The 18,526-nt window shown below is 38.6% G+C and overlaps 2 protein-coding genes across 2 annotated transcripts in view; both read right to left on the reverse strand.

The window, feature by feature from the left end:
- Window positions 1-1,260: 1,260 nt before the first annotated feature.
- TMEM52 (transmembrane protein 52) lies at window positions 1,261-8,697 on the reverse strand. Its single transcript, XM_085307149.1, has 5 exons — window positions 8,552-8,697; window positions 8,066-8,109; window positions 7,208-7,252; window positions 5,162-5,331; window positions 1,261-4,577 (listed from the first exon to the last, which is right to left on the reverse strand). The coding sequence occupies exons 1-5, from the start codon at window positions 8,606-8,608 to the stop codon at window positions 4,216-4,218; spliced, it is 678 nt and encodes a 225-aa protein (XP_085163275.1). The 5' UTR covers window positions 8,609-8,697; the 3' UTR covers window positions 1,261-4,215.
- Window positions 8,698-14,481: 5,784 nt separating this feature from the next.
- CFAP74 (cilia and flagella associated protein 74) overlaps window positions 14,482-18,526 on the reverse strand; it is an 83,935-nt gene continuing 79,890 nt past the window's right edge. Inside the window, exons 33-36 of the mRNA XM_085307144.1 lie at window positions 17,611-17,749; window positions 16,707-16,834; window positions 15,896-16,030; window positions 14,482-14,671 (exon numbers count right to left, since the gene is read on the reverse strand). Of these exons, the coding sequence (XP_085163270.1) occupies window positions 14,528-14,671; window positions 15,896-16,030; window positions 16,707-16,834; window positions 17,611-17,749 (546 nt within the window). The 3' untranslated portion in view covers window positions 14,482-14,527. The remainder of the gene's footprint in view (window positions 14,672-15,895; window positions 16,031-16,706; window positions 16,835-17,610; window positions 17,750-18,526) is intronic.

The raw sequence follows: 18,526 nt of genomic DNA on the forward strand, positions 1-18,526 counted from the left end.
CACTATGCTGTGTCAAACCACACTTCTTTCTATATACACACACTGAAACTGTTCCACCGTGTTGCTTCCTCTTTGCCCACTCTGTATTTCTCTAAAGAAGCAGCAGGTTCAATTGTTTTCTTTTGCTGTGCATAATGGCTTATAGAAGCTATTAAGGATCTCCTTGAGCAAACTCAGTTCTTGTTCTGCAATCTCTACAGAGCCAAGCAAAACTGAGCCTTAGAATCACCATTTCCTCTTTGCAACAGCAAGAGCTAGCTAATTTCTCACAAAGCTATTCCCAGCGATGATATAGTGTAGTATACTGAAAAGTGCAGGACTGCCCTCTTGTGTTAATCACTGCTTTCTTATTTAGCCAGTTTTATATTCCTGTGTCTATCAGTAAGCACTCCGCCATTTCCCKCCAACAGTTCTGATGAGTGCAGTGTTTTATCATGTTGATTGAAGTAGGAAACAAAAATGGAAATGTCCAGTGATCAATATACAAGTTTACTACTTTGGAGAGACAATAAAGGAGACAAAATAATAAATATTCAGGCTTTGTCAAAACTTTGGTTTTGACAACTTTTTTACTCCTAGTCTCTCTCTCTAATTTAATGTCTACTAAGTCTTTCTAGTAGTACCCTGGGTTTCCTCATAGGTTTAATTAATATAATTTAATACACTGGATACTAGATCATATTTTTTGCATTAAGCTTTAAAAACATGTTTGTCAGTATACACATAGTGACTTATGTAGAGTACCCCTGCTCTGTGGTTCCTTTGGGATCAGAAAAACAGGTACAAATGTAGCATAATTGCATTAAAAATTCATCATGCATTAGAACTATCTGAAGAATTAACATTTTAAATTAAAAATTCTGCAAAAAACTTTAAATTAATTTATAATTGAAAATTCAAGAAAACAGTTTCACAAGAAAAATTCCAAATTATTGATAAAAGACTTATCTTTTTTGACCTGCTGTAATATTTATAAAATGTGTGCTTGCATGAAAATAATTTGTAGTGTTCATAAAATGCTGGCTTCTTAAGCAACTATAATCTCATACAGAAAAGATGTGGGTGCTAGTGTGAAATAGTTCTGCCAAGAACCCACTGACGAACATGAGCATTATAAAAAGGCAAACACATTAAAATACTTAAAAGTGGTGTGCAAGACACTGAAAAACATCATCATACCATTATATCAATCCATCCTGTGTTTAATGTCTAAAATACTGTGTTCAATTTTATTTTTTCTATGCTGAATAAGACAACAAATACAGAAGAATTCAGAATTTTTTATTTCAGGGGAAATAAAGAAGGGTCCTAAGATAAACTGCATTTTCTGAGCACAGAGTGAAAGTTTGAAACTCACAGCCATTAAATAGTTGAGGTTAGGAGTTCAGGGGAGGCCTTTATGTTGGCAATTTCATTTAAATAGAAATGCTTTTATCCTTGCATAGCTTGTAGACCACTAAACTCCCTAGGACAAGGCCAGAATTCTAGGCTAATTTATCTACGTCCAGTCTAGTCTAATTCTATCTTTAGAAAGCACAGAATTTGTTTGAGTGCTATTTTGATGGAAAGGTTCAGTAAATAAGAATACATTTGGTGTATTTGTGACCTGGAGACACAGAGAATTGAGCATATGTATCTCTTCCAGCTGGAGGCATCCAAATATACTAATTCATTTTGTTTTTAAAAATTATTCCTGCCTATTCCCCACCTTGTTTCAGAAAAAGAAGGGGAAGGAGAGAGTAAGAAGTTAATTAAGGACAGGAGAGACAGAAAAACAGCAGGTTTGTTAAACCAACCTTTTCCTGCAACTGTCATGGTAAGCTATATGCAAGTTAAATATAGAACCAGTACTTCCCTAGGGAGCCTGCTGTTGAACAGTTCACATACCATGATTTTGTAGCAGAGATTCTAGTCTCATTTCTGTTGGCTGGCAGAGATCTTCATTTTTAAGTCATTAGTGCTTCTTGTCTCCAGGGTAGTTCTTGCAGTAATGGTTATCAGAGCATAGTTGTTTTTAAAAGCTGAGCAAGACTTTTTGCCCACCCCTTCTGCTTAGTAACAAAAGACTATGAAGTTATAATACCTGCACACATTAATCTTTCATAAAAAAAGCTGCAATAGGAAGATTACTCTTGATGGCCTATGTTCCGTAATCTTGACCTTCTGTAAAAAACTTCTGGGTACAGTATTACTTTTGATTAGGTAAAGCCAGTGCTATATAGCTGTGGCAGATACATAGGTTAGGGTATCAGCTGATTAGATGATTTCCAATGGTGACACTGACTTCCTCCCCAGGTAAGTTATTTTTATAACAAGAAGAATAGAAAATGAACTCAATATTCTAACATTTATCTAAAATAATGCAAGTGATATTTACAGTTTCCATAATACCTGTTCTTTTGGGAAAGCCTCAGCTTCTAAACCGTACAGCTAGCCACACTAAAATGTATTGTTTCATGATTTTGATCAACATTAAGGTACYGATCACTAAATGACAATCTAATGCAACACTGCTTTTCAGCTGATCCTTTAACAGGTGGCAAAAGAAGCATATTTGCTAGGGGATTCATAGTGCTATTCCCTTCTTACCTGAACTTTTACAGAGATTATGGATGGCTCATGATCATAATTTTTCATTTTTTAATCTATGAAATGCCATCCAATGTCTTCATATCACAAAGGCTACTGAACAGAACAAATGGCATCCGATTTACTCATTACCAGGCACACAAGCAGCCATGAAGAGCTTTTCCATGCGGAATCTTAGAATAGTGTTCACAAACCGGAGGTTCATCTACAAAATAACTAGAAAAGTTTCATATTTTAGATTTCTTTTTCTGTTCTTGAGGTTTTCATCCCAGGGAAGTGTTACTTATGTGTAGCTTGTAGATTCATCTCTTCTTAGCTAYGGGTAATTGCATTGTTGGTTTCCTCTCAACAGTTGTGGAGAACAGCAGACAAGGCCATCATGCTACCATTAGAAAAAGCTACCCTCAGAATCAGAATTAATTCTACTTCAGAGACCTATGATTTAATGGACTGAGAGTTTAAGGAAAAGAAGGTATTTACTAATAAATTAACAATGTTTGTGTATAAATGTATCAGCCAAAGTAATATTTAGTTAGGTTATACAGAAGGATCCTCTAGTGATTATTTGTATTATTCCATATTCTCTTTTCTTGTAAAAATAGAGTAAACAAAGGATATTCTTCTTGGTATTTCTCAGATTGAGTTATTAAATCTTTCAACAGCAAGAGGTTTAGATTTTTTTTTAATTAAAAAACAACACCACAAAGTAGAAATCTGATTATAAAGGTCTGGCACTACAATCTTATGTATATTCTGAAACTTATGCTCTTGGCTTTCCAAAACAATGGACATTTTCCAGCTTATACTGATTCTCAAACCTATCAGGATCAATCAGCAAAGAGCATGAATATTTGAAACAACTTAATAATACTCAACCATGTGTAGAAGTGTCTCTATGAGACTATTTTGTTCTATAACAGACAAAGAACTATAGGAAAAAGATCCCACCCACAAGCCAGTTCATATTTAAAATAGAAAGTAGAAGATTAAAACAACACAAACAATTGCCTTAGGTCTCAAGACCAACAAAAATAATCTCTCTTCTGTCTCATTCCTTGTCTCTAGTTGTGAAATATAACATAATGCCTTTCCCTTCATAAACACTTTCATGTCCTTGTTTTGCAATTTTCCTTCAGTTTAAGGAACATTTGCCGTTACACAGCAATGAGTTCAGTGTTCCAGCAAATTGCAGGACAGTTAACTTTCCCAAAACAAGAGACAAACTATAGATGCTCTTCAACTTTGACACGCTGGGATTCCACTTTCAATTCAGGTTTGGGAAGTTTTTATTCTGGAACAAYAATCTGCTGTTTATACCATTCTGGCTCTTTATGTTCCTAAGATGGCAGCATTCCCACCTTTTTTACTGCCATATGCTGGCCACAAGGAATCATTTTTTGTTTTTAAATCAGGAAACAAGCAAGCTCCATGTCTTACTTTTACAAGCATTTTTAGACTGCTGCCATTTTATTTCATTTCATATCCTTGAAGAAACTTTACCAGGGGATTACAGTAGTCACAAGCAACATTTCTTCTAACTGATGGATCATTACAAGGGCACAACAGGAAACATCTTTCTGTAATAACATGCCTATACAACCAAACTCTTTGCATCTTCTGTGACTCTTACAGTCCTCCTCTTGCTTTATTCCCCACCTGAAATGAGGTAGAGCTAAGGTGTTCTTTTGCTGCATCTTGTGAATTTTCAGAATTTGGCTGTGTTGCTGGATCTCTGTTAACTGTACCAAGTGAACACTGGATGGGATTGAGTCCGCTACCTGGTATCACCTGTCCAGGGATGTCATCAAGTTTCTGGCTTACCAGTGCTGTCTCAATATATTGTTTACCTATTTGGATAGCTTCATCATAAGAAGGTGGCAACTCCATTGCAAAGAGACTGTAAGCTGGAGGGGGAAGAGTGTTCCTATCCATATCCACGTATGACAATGGAATAGGGGCACACGGAGGACACTGCAAAGAACTGTATGCTGTAAAGAGAGGAAATAAATGATAAAAAAAACCTTAAAACAACTTCACAGAACTCTTAAATAATAGGCTAATCCTATTTTTCTCTAAGAAAGTATGAGCCCATCTTTGTGGTGTCAGAACATGTGCTATGTATTAAAAGCTAGTAGTATGGAATTACCCGTGATGGAACCTGCACATCTGCCAGAGGAGAGCAATCAGACGAGAAAACATTTCTGCGAAGCCCCATCCAGCTATTACTGTGAAACACTTGCTATAATTGTGTATGTTGTAACAGTGGCTGTTTCAGTTGGGTTCCTGCATAGCTAGCTGTGAACAGTTTCTCTTGTTAAAGATACTTTGGCTGGAACAGTTGGACAGCAAGATGGGTAGACAAACAAAAAAAGCAGACAATGGTAATAAAAACATGGGAAAAGACATGGGAAAATACTTGCATGAGATTAACCTAATGTAGACTTTATTTTAACCTCTATACCATTGTTATGAGACTACCTCAAAAAGCCAGTTCTTGCAATGACTAGATGTAGCATCTCAGTGCTTTAATTGCAAAGTACTATTGAATAGTTTACTCCCAGAGGACACTTACAGGTCACTGTGCTGTGGGCAGTGCTGTCATTTTCAATAACAATAACAGTCAAATCACAGGGGTGAGTAGGGAAGGCCTGAACTGGAGGCCTCCTCTTCTGGCAGCAAAATTTCACGCAGCTTGCTGTGATCCCACAGAGCAGGAGCATAAATACAGTCAACAAGATTAACCTTAGAGAAGGAGGGAGAGGAATACGATCATTTCRTTGCTTATGTTTTACTTCTTCCAGAGCAGAATATAATTTCACTCTGAAGCAAGACAGGCTGAATCTCTTCAGGTTCAGTTCTTAATGGGTGATGGATCCAGAACTAAAAAATTGGATTGCAAACAACTTAATCAAAAGTTGAAGTGCCATTGATAATCAATACAACCCTTTCTGGCTCACAGATACTGTGATGTTAAGATCCCAGGCCATGTTTTCAGTTTGTATGCACTGAAAATGGCTCCAATGTCATCATACATGTTTAAGTACAAACTTTTTTTTTTAAAAAAAAAAAAAGTCTAGGACCTATATTTATAAAACATTGTAGCAGTCTGTCTTGAAAAATGGAATTCAATCTCTATCAATCTCTAAGTGTTGTCTAATTTAAAAGCACTCACCCAGTGTATGCTCTAACAATGATGGAGGTACCTAGAAGACCAACTCCGCAAAAAAAGAAAAGCTCTGAACTGAAATAAAGTCAACCTTTACTTTCTGTACCAATATACCTTTTGAAAGAAGCAGCGCAGTCAACATTTTCTGGTGCTAAAAATGAATACACGCAGAGTTTTAGATTCAAGCATGCTCCTGACTTTCTCTTCTATGCATCTAAATATGCATAGAGATGGCCTCAGGATTGTTATATTTTGCCCATAAAACTCATGATTCTAAAATAAATATTTCTTTAATAACTGTTTTATTTAGCTTTAACATGAGAATATTTCTGATAGTATTAGGGTCAGACACAGACAAAGACTATACTSAGCTTAAAGTTCAGATTTGAAGGCCTCAAATTCCACAGATTCCATGGTATAAGCTCAGGGTTCTTGCAAAAATGCCATGTTGCAGCTATTTCCTTTATGCAGCTGATTTCAGTTGCATTTTCCTGCAAATCACTGTGTAGAAAAACCCTTTCAGGCAATTTAAAACCACGTGTGATAAGCATGCTCTGCTCTGCTGGATCTTTGCCATCGAAGATTCCTCCCTTGGGAGGAGCATTACCTCATCACTAGCCAATCAGCATTTCCTGGCACTCCCAAGAGCTGTGTGCTAGTGCCTTCAGGGAAGTTACCATGCCAATATGCTGTTCTCTGCTTGCGGCAGAGATAGCCTAAGTAAAGGCATCAGTCTCAGGAGCAAACACTAGCTTGTTAGCGTCAATGTTTTCAAGACAGCCAAATTGCTGACAATTAAAATACCATATGTAGCTGTATGTAAAGAGTTCTGTGCATCAGCATGTCATGGGAAAACAAGCATCAACCTAAATTAACCCACAGGCCAAATAACTAATCAACTTGATCTACATACTATCAAAGTTAACATATTATTTGACAAAATATAAGCTACAAAACAATGTTAAGATACAAGCAATGAATGTTCTAGGCAAAAGACTGATCTATCTGTTGCAGAGTTTACCCTTACCACTATTTTCCCCTTTTCATCATTAAGCCAACTAGGAAACTGGTTTGTAGTCAGCYTGAGTAGTCAACACTATAAACTAGCAATCTCCTGTCCCTTAACAGAGAGAGGGCATTGAGAACTGTGCATTAGGCAATGCAATGCCAAGCCATAACAAGCCTATTCTGCGCAGCTGCTATTGTGTCTATTTAGAAGGAGCAAGTCGGCTCTACAGTTAAACTCCAATGTACTCAGAATGGAAAGACAACATATCCCTAGATGAATGCTCTATTCTGCCTGACAACTTATCTCCCTTGTGGTCTAATTTAACATATTTCACTGGCAACTTTCACAAAACTGATGAGAGACCCTTTCCCACATCCTGTATGAGGRAGAGTGTTTCCACTACTTCACTGCCATTATTATTCATAACATGCTAGTAAACTTACCAGACATACCACAGGCTTGTCCAATTAGATGTGTTCTGAGTGCATCTGTGAAGGAAGGTAGATAACTCACTGATTTATGTATCTATGTTGTCAGGAAATATATTTCATGTAATTCATGAGGTGAAAAAAAGAAAGCAATCAATAAGAAAATGGAGCAAAGCCCCTATAGATTTAGTTCCAAAGGACTATTCTTCATAGCTGTAACATTATTACAGCTGAGAACACACAAATTCTCCTATAAAAACTCAGTTCTGAGAGAATAAATGTTTTTACAAAGTGGCACTTTACTGTCCTTTATGAGGGAGAATTACCCATGCTGAATTTTCAAAAGACCTATGAAATAACTGTTTGAAGTTAACAGAGTGGAGATCCATAGTGCCTTAAGCCTGTCCAAAAATKCCAGCCTAAGACAACTTCCTATCTCTCAGTAACTTTTAAATTACTTTTTTCCATGGTTCCAGTACAACTAGAATTGTATTACTCAGATCTACTTACAGTACCCCCAAAAACCCAGCTTCTAATACTTGCAGAAGAGTAGCTGCCACAACGGTATTATAATTAGTGAATTGCATGCAATGGATTTGATGCAACAGAGCATTCCTTTTGGCCAAAGGAGACAATTTGCAAAAATGACTTTTCAGAAGATCATGCTTCAGAATCATTTTCAAAGACAGAATCGTTCACCTCAGTTTAGCAAGCAAGGCCAGGCAAGTCAAATTTGTGACTTGGCAAAGATATTGGAGAAAAAAAATAGTAGCGGCAAACAGCTACAAGTAAGTCTACATTCTGATCTGCTAATGACCTTCGATCACGATGGAAAGAGATGCAGGAGACATTGGAAAAGTTTTGATTACTCACTGATCATAGTTCTCGCAGTTATTCTCAGAAGAACAGAGCGATGCCTAGCAAAGGAAAAAAAAATCGGATAAACAGACAGTCCAGAGTGAAGCAYTTGGTTTGTCCGATGCATCTGCTTAGCCGAGACCCGTGTGAGTTTTCAGCGACTGCTGTGCGTGGTGGCCATAGCCGCCGACAGTGCTGCAAGTTACAGATCGCCACGCTGGGGACAAGAACCCAAATGGAGTTTCTTCAACGGCAAGCGATCTTCTGTGCCCTGCAGCAAAACGCCCGAACCTCTGAAGAGGGAGCACCCCTATCTTCATGAGAATCAAAATCCGCACTCTGCGCCTGCAGCTATCTCTGGAGAAGGCAGAGGGATTAAAAGTCGTGAGTTACCACTCAGTGTGCCCTGGCCGGGCAGGACAATACCGTCCCCCCGCGAGCCGGAGGGAGCCGCCCGCGGCGGCGACCGCAAGGCAGGACCCGCCGCGCCGCGCCGCGCACCTGCAGCGCCGCCAGCAGCGCCCAGAGCGCCCCGCGCCGCCGCCGCGCGCCGGCCATGCCCCGCCAGGCGCCCGCATCCGGGCCGCACGGGTGTAGGGCAGCTCTGGCCGCCTCGGCGGGCAGCCTTTATCCCGGCCGCCCGGTGCCCGCCCGGAAGGGGCGGTCCAGCGCCGGCCCCGCCGCGGGGTCAGTGCTCACCGGCGGAGGAGGGAGGCGGTGCGGGCGCCGCTCTGGCGGCGGGCGTGGGCGGCGCCCCGGCCGTGCCAGCCTTCCCCGCCGCGCCCGGGACCTAGCGCCGCGCAGGCTCCTCGCGTGGCGAGCGGAGCTCTGCAAAAGGAGGCTCTGYGGCCTCCAGCGCCTTCTTACTAGCTCTGAGGTACCCTCGGTGCCACGGCAGCTCATTCCAGCGCGCAGTTGTTTTTCAKTGGAGCCTGAGGGCAGAGTATCCTATATCCTTCACTCCGTACATAAGCAGAGAAGCATAGAATCAGTAAGGTTGGAAGGGACCTCTGGAGATCAYCTAGTCCAACCCCCCTGCTCAGCAGGGTCACCTAGAGCATGTTAGACGGGGTTGCATCCAGGCGGGCCTTGAGTATCTCCAGAGAAGGAGACTCCACAACCTCTCTGGGCAACCTGTGCCAGTGCTCCATCCCTCTCACAGGGAGGGAATTCCCCCTCACCTTCCAGCTCCAGAAATTGCAGAGGAAGCCTTGAAGTTAGGAAAGTGGTACAAAGGGAGAGGGAATGCAGGAAATTCAACTCTCAGAGGTTTCCCGGAAGCAGTTTTGGACTGCTACCGATTGCTTTCCTTAAGAGAAGGTAATTATCAGGTATTCCAGCAAGTGGACACACACCTTGTGCCTATGTAGTGTCAGAGAGATTTTGCATATGTCATGGAAAAGGAGTGAGAAATCAGGTGGTTTTCTCATTGTGAAAAAAAAATGGGGGAAAAAAAGAAACAAAGGTCTGCAAAAGCAGATCATTTCCCTTTTTAAAAGCAGCATATTTAAGACACATGGAACAACAGCATTTCAGAACATGAGAAAAACATATTGGCTGCTCCCTGAAAATGATCTTTCTCCAAAAATAATTTAACCATGTTCAACATTTGAAATTTAGAAATTTGATTAAAATACTTGTATGCCATTGTCGTCTTAAAAATTGTTAACCCAAACCCTTGGCACAGATAACCTTTGGTGGAAATTTCACGTAGCAAGATGTTTTGTTACTGTGATTGGAACAATCATTAGCAGTGATTTTGAGCATCTGTAAATGCAATGTAAATTTGTAAAGCTTCAGTAAGTTATCTTCAGAGTGAAGTCTAGCTATTTTAGCAGGATCGTATGTAACCCATAGAGTTAAAAATCTCCTCAAGGCCCTTTGGTAGTTAGACTTACTGCGAGTTACAGAAGTCTTAGGATCAGAAGAGGAGAACAAAACACACACTGAAGGCCACCTATATCCATTATATGAATGAGTAAGGATTATTTCTGCTTCAATGTAGGTGACTTAAAGGTCAGACACATTTGAAGCACTGTTAATTGAGCAGGGTTCAGTTACACAGCAAAAAAACCCATAGTATTAGTCAACGTGAGAGATGATTAGAATTGGGATGATCATAATATATGGCTGGGTAAGTAACATCAAAAAAAGAATTAGAGCTGAAAAGCAGAGGAACTAATTAATGGATTAGAAAAGATTTGAATTGAGGAATAAAGGGAAGACTGATCAGACAAACAGCATTTTGACATCTCTCAGGGTCTCTGACTTTCTCAAAGGGTGTGTATGTGTGCATGTGTTTGTACTTGGGTACATATGCACAGAAATCTCCAGTAATTAGAATGGGACATATTACAAGGATTCTTTCCAATATTTTAACGCAACAGAAGAGAACACTTTTGGACTTGGGTTGCCAGAAGTTTATGAGTATCATGAATAAACTCCAGAATGATGAGGGCAACCATGGACAAAATAGCTTGGAAGTAGCTGGTTAAATAGATTATTCTCCAGATGAAAACACTTAGTAGGGTTATTCCATAAAGCTCAAGAACTGTGCTTTAGGGCTTAGTGATTGCGCGTGTTGCTCACTATAGTATATTCCTACAGGACTACCCAGTGTCATGGGACCATTGCTCATTTAGGAAAAAATGCATTCGTAAGTGTGAAGCAATCTCTAAAGTCACTGGGTAAGCAGAATATTTATTAATGAGATGTCTATGACAATAGCATACTCTCACTTCCTTTCTGTTGTGGAAGAGGAAAAGCTAGACAAAACTGTTAAGGATTAAGAAGATCATACAGGGATATGAATCAGTTTTAAACTAGAACTGGACTTGAACCAAGAACTATATGTTTGCATTTAGATCCAAACTTTTCAGAAAGCACAAGAGAGCTTGGATTTGGTGATCCAAAAGCTATCATAGTTGTAAAACCTAACCTGAAAGCATACTGTTCAGAACTGCAGTTATGGAAGGAGAAAACTTTGTCTCCTGGGAGACATCTTCTATTAGAGTCTTACAACATTGAAACAGAAACATAAGACTCTGTATTTCACATCTCCTGGCAATTTCAATATGGTATGTATGTGTTCTGATTATTGCTCACCTGCTTTGGAAGGTTAGCTTTTTTTTTTTTTTTTTTTTAACTGAACAGGAATTTTTGTTAAGAGATAACATACATGAAGACTAGAGCTGCTGTTTTGACATTCTGGTAGTTGGGAATGTAACATTAAACCATGCATTCAGAATACAATAACTCTCTCTGTTGTCTTTACCTGATAGTCTCAAGGAATTACATACAAACTCACTGTTTTTAGTTCAGCTTGCAGTGCCTAAATAAGCGAGCAAAATTCTTTCCAGTGGTCAATCATCTCAGCCAATTTTCTGTTTTCTATATTGGAGAAAGAGCTCAAGAAGCTACTTCAAGATATATCTGTTGTACATGAGAATTGTTTAGATAGGAACATCCAAATAGAATTCCTAAGTTTTCATTAGCCTAACAGTTTACATCTTTGATCAGCTTGCTGCAGCACTGCATTATGAAGATTCTAAAGAGGCACAGTATCTATTCAAAATATAGCAAAAGTAACTCTGTTAATCTTAATAAAATGCATTTTAGTTATTTCAATTTTAGAAGTCAGATCTACTGTTGACTCTCTGGCTTGTTTGCTCTATATCCAGGCCCATAAGCATGGGTATTTAGGCAAGTAAAGTGTCCCAGTGACGAAACAGCATACAAGTACAAGGGTTTAGGCTCCGACTTTTCCACTTCAGTCAGCTTAATCAAAGAGAGCAAACTCTGTCAGATTCTTGTAACGGAAACATAGTTACTCTTCTACAGATTGGTGAGCTTCATTTAAATGCTAAATCAAGCAGCAAATATATCAGAGGACTGGTTCTTTCATTCTGAAAAGGATCCCACTGTTTTCCGCCCCTTGGTGAAATGTGGTAATTCTCAGGTCATCAAAGTCCTGCTCAGTATCAGTTTGCTCAGTTGTGTCACCTCCCTCTTCAATTATGCTTGGAAGCAAATCTGTGTTTAGCTTCCCAGTGCCTCCTTTTTTCTTCTTTACAGTTCATTGACACCTAGGCCACATCATAGATTGCTTGTTTTGATATTGGCAGTGAATTGGTGATTTGCAGGTCTTATCTGAGAGAATCCAGAATCATTGCTCATAAGCCAAGCCAAGCCAAGCCAATATGAAATCATTGATCATAATGTTTTTAAAGAACATTACTATAGAAGAATCCGGTATGCTCCTTTTGAAAACATTCTCAGAAATAAACAACAGATGTCATGCATATTTTGGGACCATTTGTGTTTCTAAAAGATAACAAAACATGCAAAGAGCAGTGGCTAGGAACTATAATCAGGGTTCTTTGTACTAAGGAGTACACAGCAAAAATAGATAGTTTTGCTTAAGAGAGCTTACAGAAGTGATGGAACATGACATTAAAAACAACCTGTATTATCCTTGATCATTGGCTGACACAGCACAGCTAAAAATCAGAGAGAGAGAATCCTCATTTGACTCTAGCCATTGTTTCCTATATTGCATTCATAATCTTTTGTTTTCATTCTAAACATTAAGAGCTGAAAGACTAGCTGAACAACTCCATATTCTCATAGCCTGAAACTAGTTACAATAATCTCATCTGGTTTTTTAGCTCTGTCATAGCAGTGCTTTGTTTTTAATTAAGCAGGCACAGAGTTACCTACTTGGAGAAAGAACTATGTCTGGTATTCTGTTCATCAAGAGGCTTTTATTTTCTGATGTTTTGGCTAAGGTTGGTTTCTCTAGAGATCACCATTTAATAGCACTGGGAAGCTTCACAACTTGATTTGAGTCAACCAGCATTTTCTATACCAAGTTAGAATCACGACACAGTGAGTATCAACATGGTGCAGAGGGGTCATTTTTAACTCCTTTTGCAACGTTGTAAATGACTTTCCCAGAATCTGAGCATTAAAGAGTATGACTGTTTTGTAGAAACCTACCATTTCCTGGGTTCATGTCTCATTCTAATGATACATGGTAATACAGGCTTCTTCCTAGAAAGACACTTCTGATTTGATCTGTGTAGTCCCTCAGGGTGTTTAACAGGAAAAACTTCAGCTAAAGAATCTTCTGAGAGCCACTTCAAGAGAGAATACATTCTTTTGTCTTTTCACTATCTACAGTTTAAATGGCACAAAGATCAGGCATAGCATCAAGAGCCTTACACAGCAGAACAAATCTGAAGAATAACCACAAGGTGTTCCATTAGTATTCTGTTCTTTCTCTGCCTTTAAATTCCACCATCTAGATCACTTCCTATTGTAATTTCATTGTCTTCCTACTGGACTAACAACGAACCTGTAGTTTTTCAGAGAAGCAATAAACAGCTTACTATCTGAGGCTCAGTTTTTCCACAGTGCCTCAGTGCAAGCTCCTGTCATTTTTGAAACCACATGAAACAGACTACAGCATTCTTTTTAAATCAATTAATATTTTCCTTTGTCTTACCCCTTTGATTCCTATAGCACCCCTGTAATGGGAGTGGAGAGATGGGATATTTCTAACTTCAGGAGAATATCAGATATATTTTTAGGTGACCACAAAGAGGTATTAGGCAGTTTTGCAATACCATGTCCATGCATTTGCATAGAGATTGAGGAAAAAAGCTATACTAGTACAATGCTGCAGAACTGCATATTGCAATTCTGTGAAAGTGCATTCTCAGTGTTGATTTTTCAAATATTTCAAAGAAAAAAAAAACACTGCAAAAGTGCAAGATGGAGACAGACACTGTTGCTTTTGCTTTTTTTTTCTTACCTGTTTGTATATGCTTTGTCCTTCTTACAGGAAAGTGCAAGGCAGCTTTCATATGCTACTTCTTTCTCCCAGAAGAAATCTATCTTTTCCTTAAAACACACAACTAAAAAATTGCAGGCTATATCCTACAAAGACTCCATCAAAAACTGCTAAGTAGGACAAAACTTTAATTATTTACCAGCCTCGGTAATACTTAAATAAAAAGTTTCTGGATCCAGCCAATAACTTTTCAGTTGTTCCCTACAGTGAGACTGTTTCAGTGAACCTCTCTGCTGACTGATGAACTAACTGGCACAAATAGCCACCTGCTATAGCACTTGAGCAAAAGGTAAACTTCTAACCCAGTTCATGATAGCCTGGTAATCATAAGTCTTAATCTGAACTAAGATAATAAAACAAGACAAAAGAATTATCTCCACATATATCATAATTTCACACTTGTGGAAACTGAGGCACATGTCCAATTAAATGGAGAAAGGTTGGTGATAAATCCATTTTATGCTATTTAACTAAGATTATACAAATTTTGTTTACAGTGAAAGTTTCTAAACTTCTTAACTGAGTCTAAAATTGAATGCTTGAATGTCACATACTTGCAACAATCTCACAATCTTCCATTTTCCAATTGAGATCCAATGGTTTACGAGTAATACAAGCCTCCATCATCTTCCTTTCCATTTAGCTTCTTTTCCTTGTTTAGCATGAGTACAGGCAGATGCAACTTTTGCCATGAAGATAATTCGGTAAGATTCTTTAATAGCACCTTTTAATGTCAATAGGGTTGTCACAATCAGAGGGCTATCAGCCTACAAAAAAAATAATACACATATGAAGCTATCCTATTTCTTTTGTATATAGAACAAGTTAGTTGATCCAGTTCTAAACAGTGTATTTTTCATCACAGTTGCAAGATGTACCTATTACAGATAATCTCTCTTCCCACTTTGTTGTCTTTCATATCTTCACAGAATGCTCATATTGTGATAAGTACAGTCGTAATGACTGAGCATTCTATCTCCAGAGTGATACAGATAGTGTCACCAAGTTACAACCATAACAGCAACTGGGCACAACACTGACACAATATGTTGTAGCAGAGAACAAGAAAGAAATAGAGTCTGCTAGCCATGAGTTAGTGCAAAATCTTGTGTAACAACCAGTTCTGGTTACCAAAAGTCACTGAGTCAATCTCAGATGTCATCCCAGGAACACTACTGCCTTCTGCATATGATGACAGAAACCTTTTAATTTTGGAACAAGCCACTCATTCTGCCATCCCACACACAGCTTAGGACAAAGTGTGGGAGACTGAGTTCTTTCAATCACTGTGAATACTCATGAAGATGAATCAAGAGGGGCAATCCCAGCCCCATACTCAGTTGGAACTCATACCAAGACTGCAATAAAAAACAGCAGAAGCTGCCATAGAAACAGGGTTCATAGAGCAGTTCATAAAGTGAAAAACCAAACAGACCGCACCAAGTCTTAGTGGAGAAAAATACACGAAAATAAAAGGGAGCCTACAGCAAAAAAGTGTGAACACTAACAGAATAATTCATGTATACTTAGCTCTGTCAGCAGGATTGCAGGTTTCCTTGCAAACTACTGCACAGAGGGCATTAAGTAGCTCATTTTTCAATGGGATCAAAGCAGTGCCCTTCATTTAACAGCAGCAGCCGTGTTTCGGTCTTTTGGTACTACGTATTACAATTACGTGTGAAAGGTTTAAGTCCTATAAGATGCAAGTTACTGTGCTCGTTCTTCTCATCACATAAAAGACTAAGTCTGAAATGAGATAGCAAGTCTCAAACTTATATATGATTCCTGTTTTTTATTCCCACATTAGCATTTACCAGCCTATATTCTCTTTAATAACTATGCATGTTCTGTCATCTTAACGTGTCAAAGCAGCCTGCACTGTTGACATTTTGAAGATTGTCTTTTGTGTTGCTCCTTCAAATCATGAAAATACTGCTGCCAAATATTCACTTCCAGTTTAGAAGCAATATGCCTTGGCAACTGTAACTTACATGAAAATCAGCAGGTGGCACCCAAGAAACACTGATGCATTTTACTTGACCACGATCAACTGTTCCTTTTGAAGATTCAATGGTGAATCCCTTCTGCTGCAGAAGTGGCAGGTTATCAAAATTGAACTCCACGTTCTAATAGAGAAACACACAAACACAACATGTCCTCACCACAGACTGTTCGAGTCCATCATACACAATGACTTTGTTTAAAGGCTGCATTGCCCAGAAGCTATACAACTTTGCCTATTGCTTGCCAATTGGCTTCTGCCCTTTGAAGTTCCAAACATCCATCTTGTTCATGGTGTCTAGTTGTCATGAAATACAAACACTAAAATGAGAGATCATAAGGAATTTTATGATTTTTTAAGACTAACGCATTCTTTACATGAAATTTAATTTTCTAGAAATGCAATCCGTTTCATCATTGAACAAACAATGCCCTTAATTACAAGTAAAATTGAGGTAATTTTTTTAAAAAAAAAAAAAAACAGACATCAAATATCAATTAAAGCATTGGATTACAATGATCAGAGCCATAATTTCGTTATGTGTTCAAACTTAAGTATTTAAGAATTAGGGAAAGACTCCAGTAAATTTTTTGCTTGCTTTTAATACTATGTATTAATACTAATATTGCTAATTCCTCTTGTTAACATGTGGAAAGTAATTTTTTTCCTCTTTCCAAACACTGATGCTTTTATAATGAAAAGCTTAGCATAAAACCTTCTTAAAAAAAAAAAAAAAAGTTCCTAACGCTCAATTTTGACAGGAGGAATAGTGTCTGACATAAAACTGCACTTGTCTTCACCTTCTTGGATGCAAACTGAGCTGTCCGTATAGCTCCAACTTTCAGTTCTGTCATTGCTGGCACCACAGAACTCTCTCCTTCTATGTACTCCAGGACCAGGAGAATGGACTTTACTGGTTCTTGAAGCTCTAAACAGATATGAATCAAGTAAACTTTAGAAAGGTCAACACTGAAGGATTATCAGTTTGGAATGGCATAAGTTACATCAAGATGGTTTAAAGCAAAGGTGATGTTGTGGTAAATACATTAGCTGGCGTAGATAAAAATATCCTCCTTTGGTTTAACTTATAAGGCTAGTGAAGAATTAAGCAAAGGAGGGTTTTTATAATTTGCAATTGCAAACTATTGATTGCTTTTAGGTTTCAAGCTTGTTTTCCAGCCTTGTGGCACATACATTCTGAGTGCTGTGTTTTTAATTGTGTATTATGTGTACTTGTACTCTTTTATATCTCAGTAACCAGGTGTTGTTTATATACTGTCTCTGAACATAGATGCTGTCCATAAAAAATAATGAGGATGGATGCCAAGCTCTGAAAACATGTCTATTTCTGAAATCATAACAGTATAATCAGGAGAGTCATGACATTTAATGCAAGTCAAAAGTAGCAGAAAGCAAATAAAGTGCAATTGTAGTATTATTGGATTATAGTAGCCTTTTGCAAGGTAAGTGACAAAGAGATGACCTGCATTAAGATAAGACTGTATTAAAATTTAGAGAAAATCTTTCCTTAAGGGAAAGTTTTCTGCATTTTTTAATGTTGTGATTACAGGCTATACTTATGCATTCTGATTCTGAAAAACGTAAGTAATCTCAGTTTACTTTTTCTTGAAGTAAAGGATGAGGAATAAGCCTATGTCTTATCATTTATTATTTTTCAGTAAAATGCATCTGGCAGCACATTACCTTCTTTTGCTGCTTCCTGTGATGACATAGATAATGTTACAGCCAAAGACTCTATGGGCACATCTAGTGGAATTCCTCCTTCCACAAACATTGGATGACATCTTGCTGCACCCTTTAAGTGGATCACATGGGCTACTTCCTATATAAGGCAAGAATGCTGTAAATGTAGGTTACAGCTCAACTACTGATATAACTGGAATCCTGACACAATGGCACTAGCCGCACAAAAATGCAAAACACTGCACTGTAATGTAAGAATCCTGCTTCTTCCTCTTGCTTTGTGCTGTCAGGCACTTTTGCTTTAAGCAACTTTCATTCTCGGGCCATATACCATAGGAGGGTACTGGACAATTTACATTAGAGCCACTAAAACACACAAGACTTATCTGCTGCCAAACTTGGCTAAAATTTGTGAAAGAGGATCAGCCTGCATGCATCTTCATCTTATTTTGATTTTCACTCTTGTTTGCAATTCCAAAAATAATTTGGAGATAGAAACTTCCAAGGATGGGGAAAAAAAAAAACAAAAAAACAACAACAAAAAACCCCCCACCTTATTTGCTCACTACTAGTTTCTACTGTTTTTGTAGTACCTGCTGATGGTCGTTAGTTAGCGCTCTTCATTAACTTTTGCTCAACCACTTTGGGAACACAGTGGTAAGCCACCTGTGATGCTACCAGCCAGTATATCCTGAGTTTGGCTCTGCCTAAGCTCAGTTGCTGCTCTACAGATGGAAACCTCTTCCATCATGCAGAGTGACAGCAGAGCAGCTTCCTGGTATTCAGCGCACCTGCCATTTTGCACTGTGCAGGTGTAGCTCCCCTTTCACAGTGCCATTAAATTCTATTTGGAGAGACCCCACATGGAGCTGTGCTCAATAGTGTGGCAGCAACATAGCTCCTATCATCTCTCAGT

This window comes from Rhea americana, unplaced genomic scaffold (genome assembly GCF_003343005.1).
Source record: "Rhea americana isolate MKP2758 unplaced genomic scaffold, rheAme1 scaffold_254, whole genome shotgun sequence".
NCBI classification, from domain to species: Eukaryota; Metazoa; Chordata; class Aves; order Rheiformes; family Rheidae; genus Rhea; species Rhea americana.

Excerpts from the sequence above, each read along its gene's own strand:
- TMEM52 (XM_085307149.1), bottom strand. The coding sequence starts at position 8,608 with ATGGCCGGCGCGCGGCGGCGGCGCGGGGCGCTCTGGGCGCTGCTGGCG. Across the intron at positions 5,332-7,207 it reads ACAAGCCTGTGGTATGTCTG|GTTAATCTTGTTGACTGTAT; the intron begins GTAAGTTTACTA and ends TCCTTCTCTAAG. Across the intron at positions 4,578-5,161 it reads TGCCCACAGCACAGTGACCT|CATACAGTTCTTTGCAGTGT; the intron begins GTAAGTGTCCTC and ends CTCTCTTTACAG.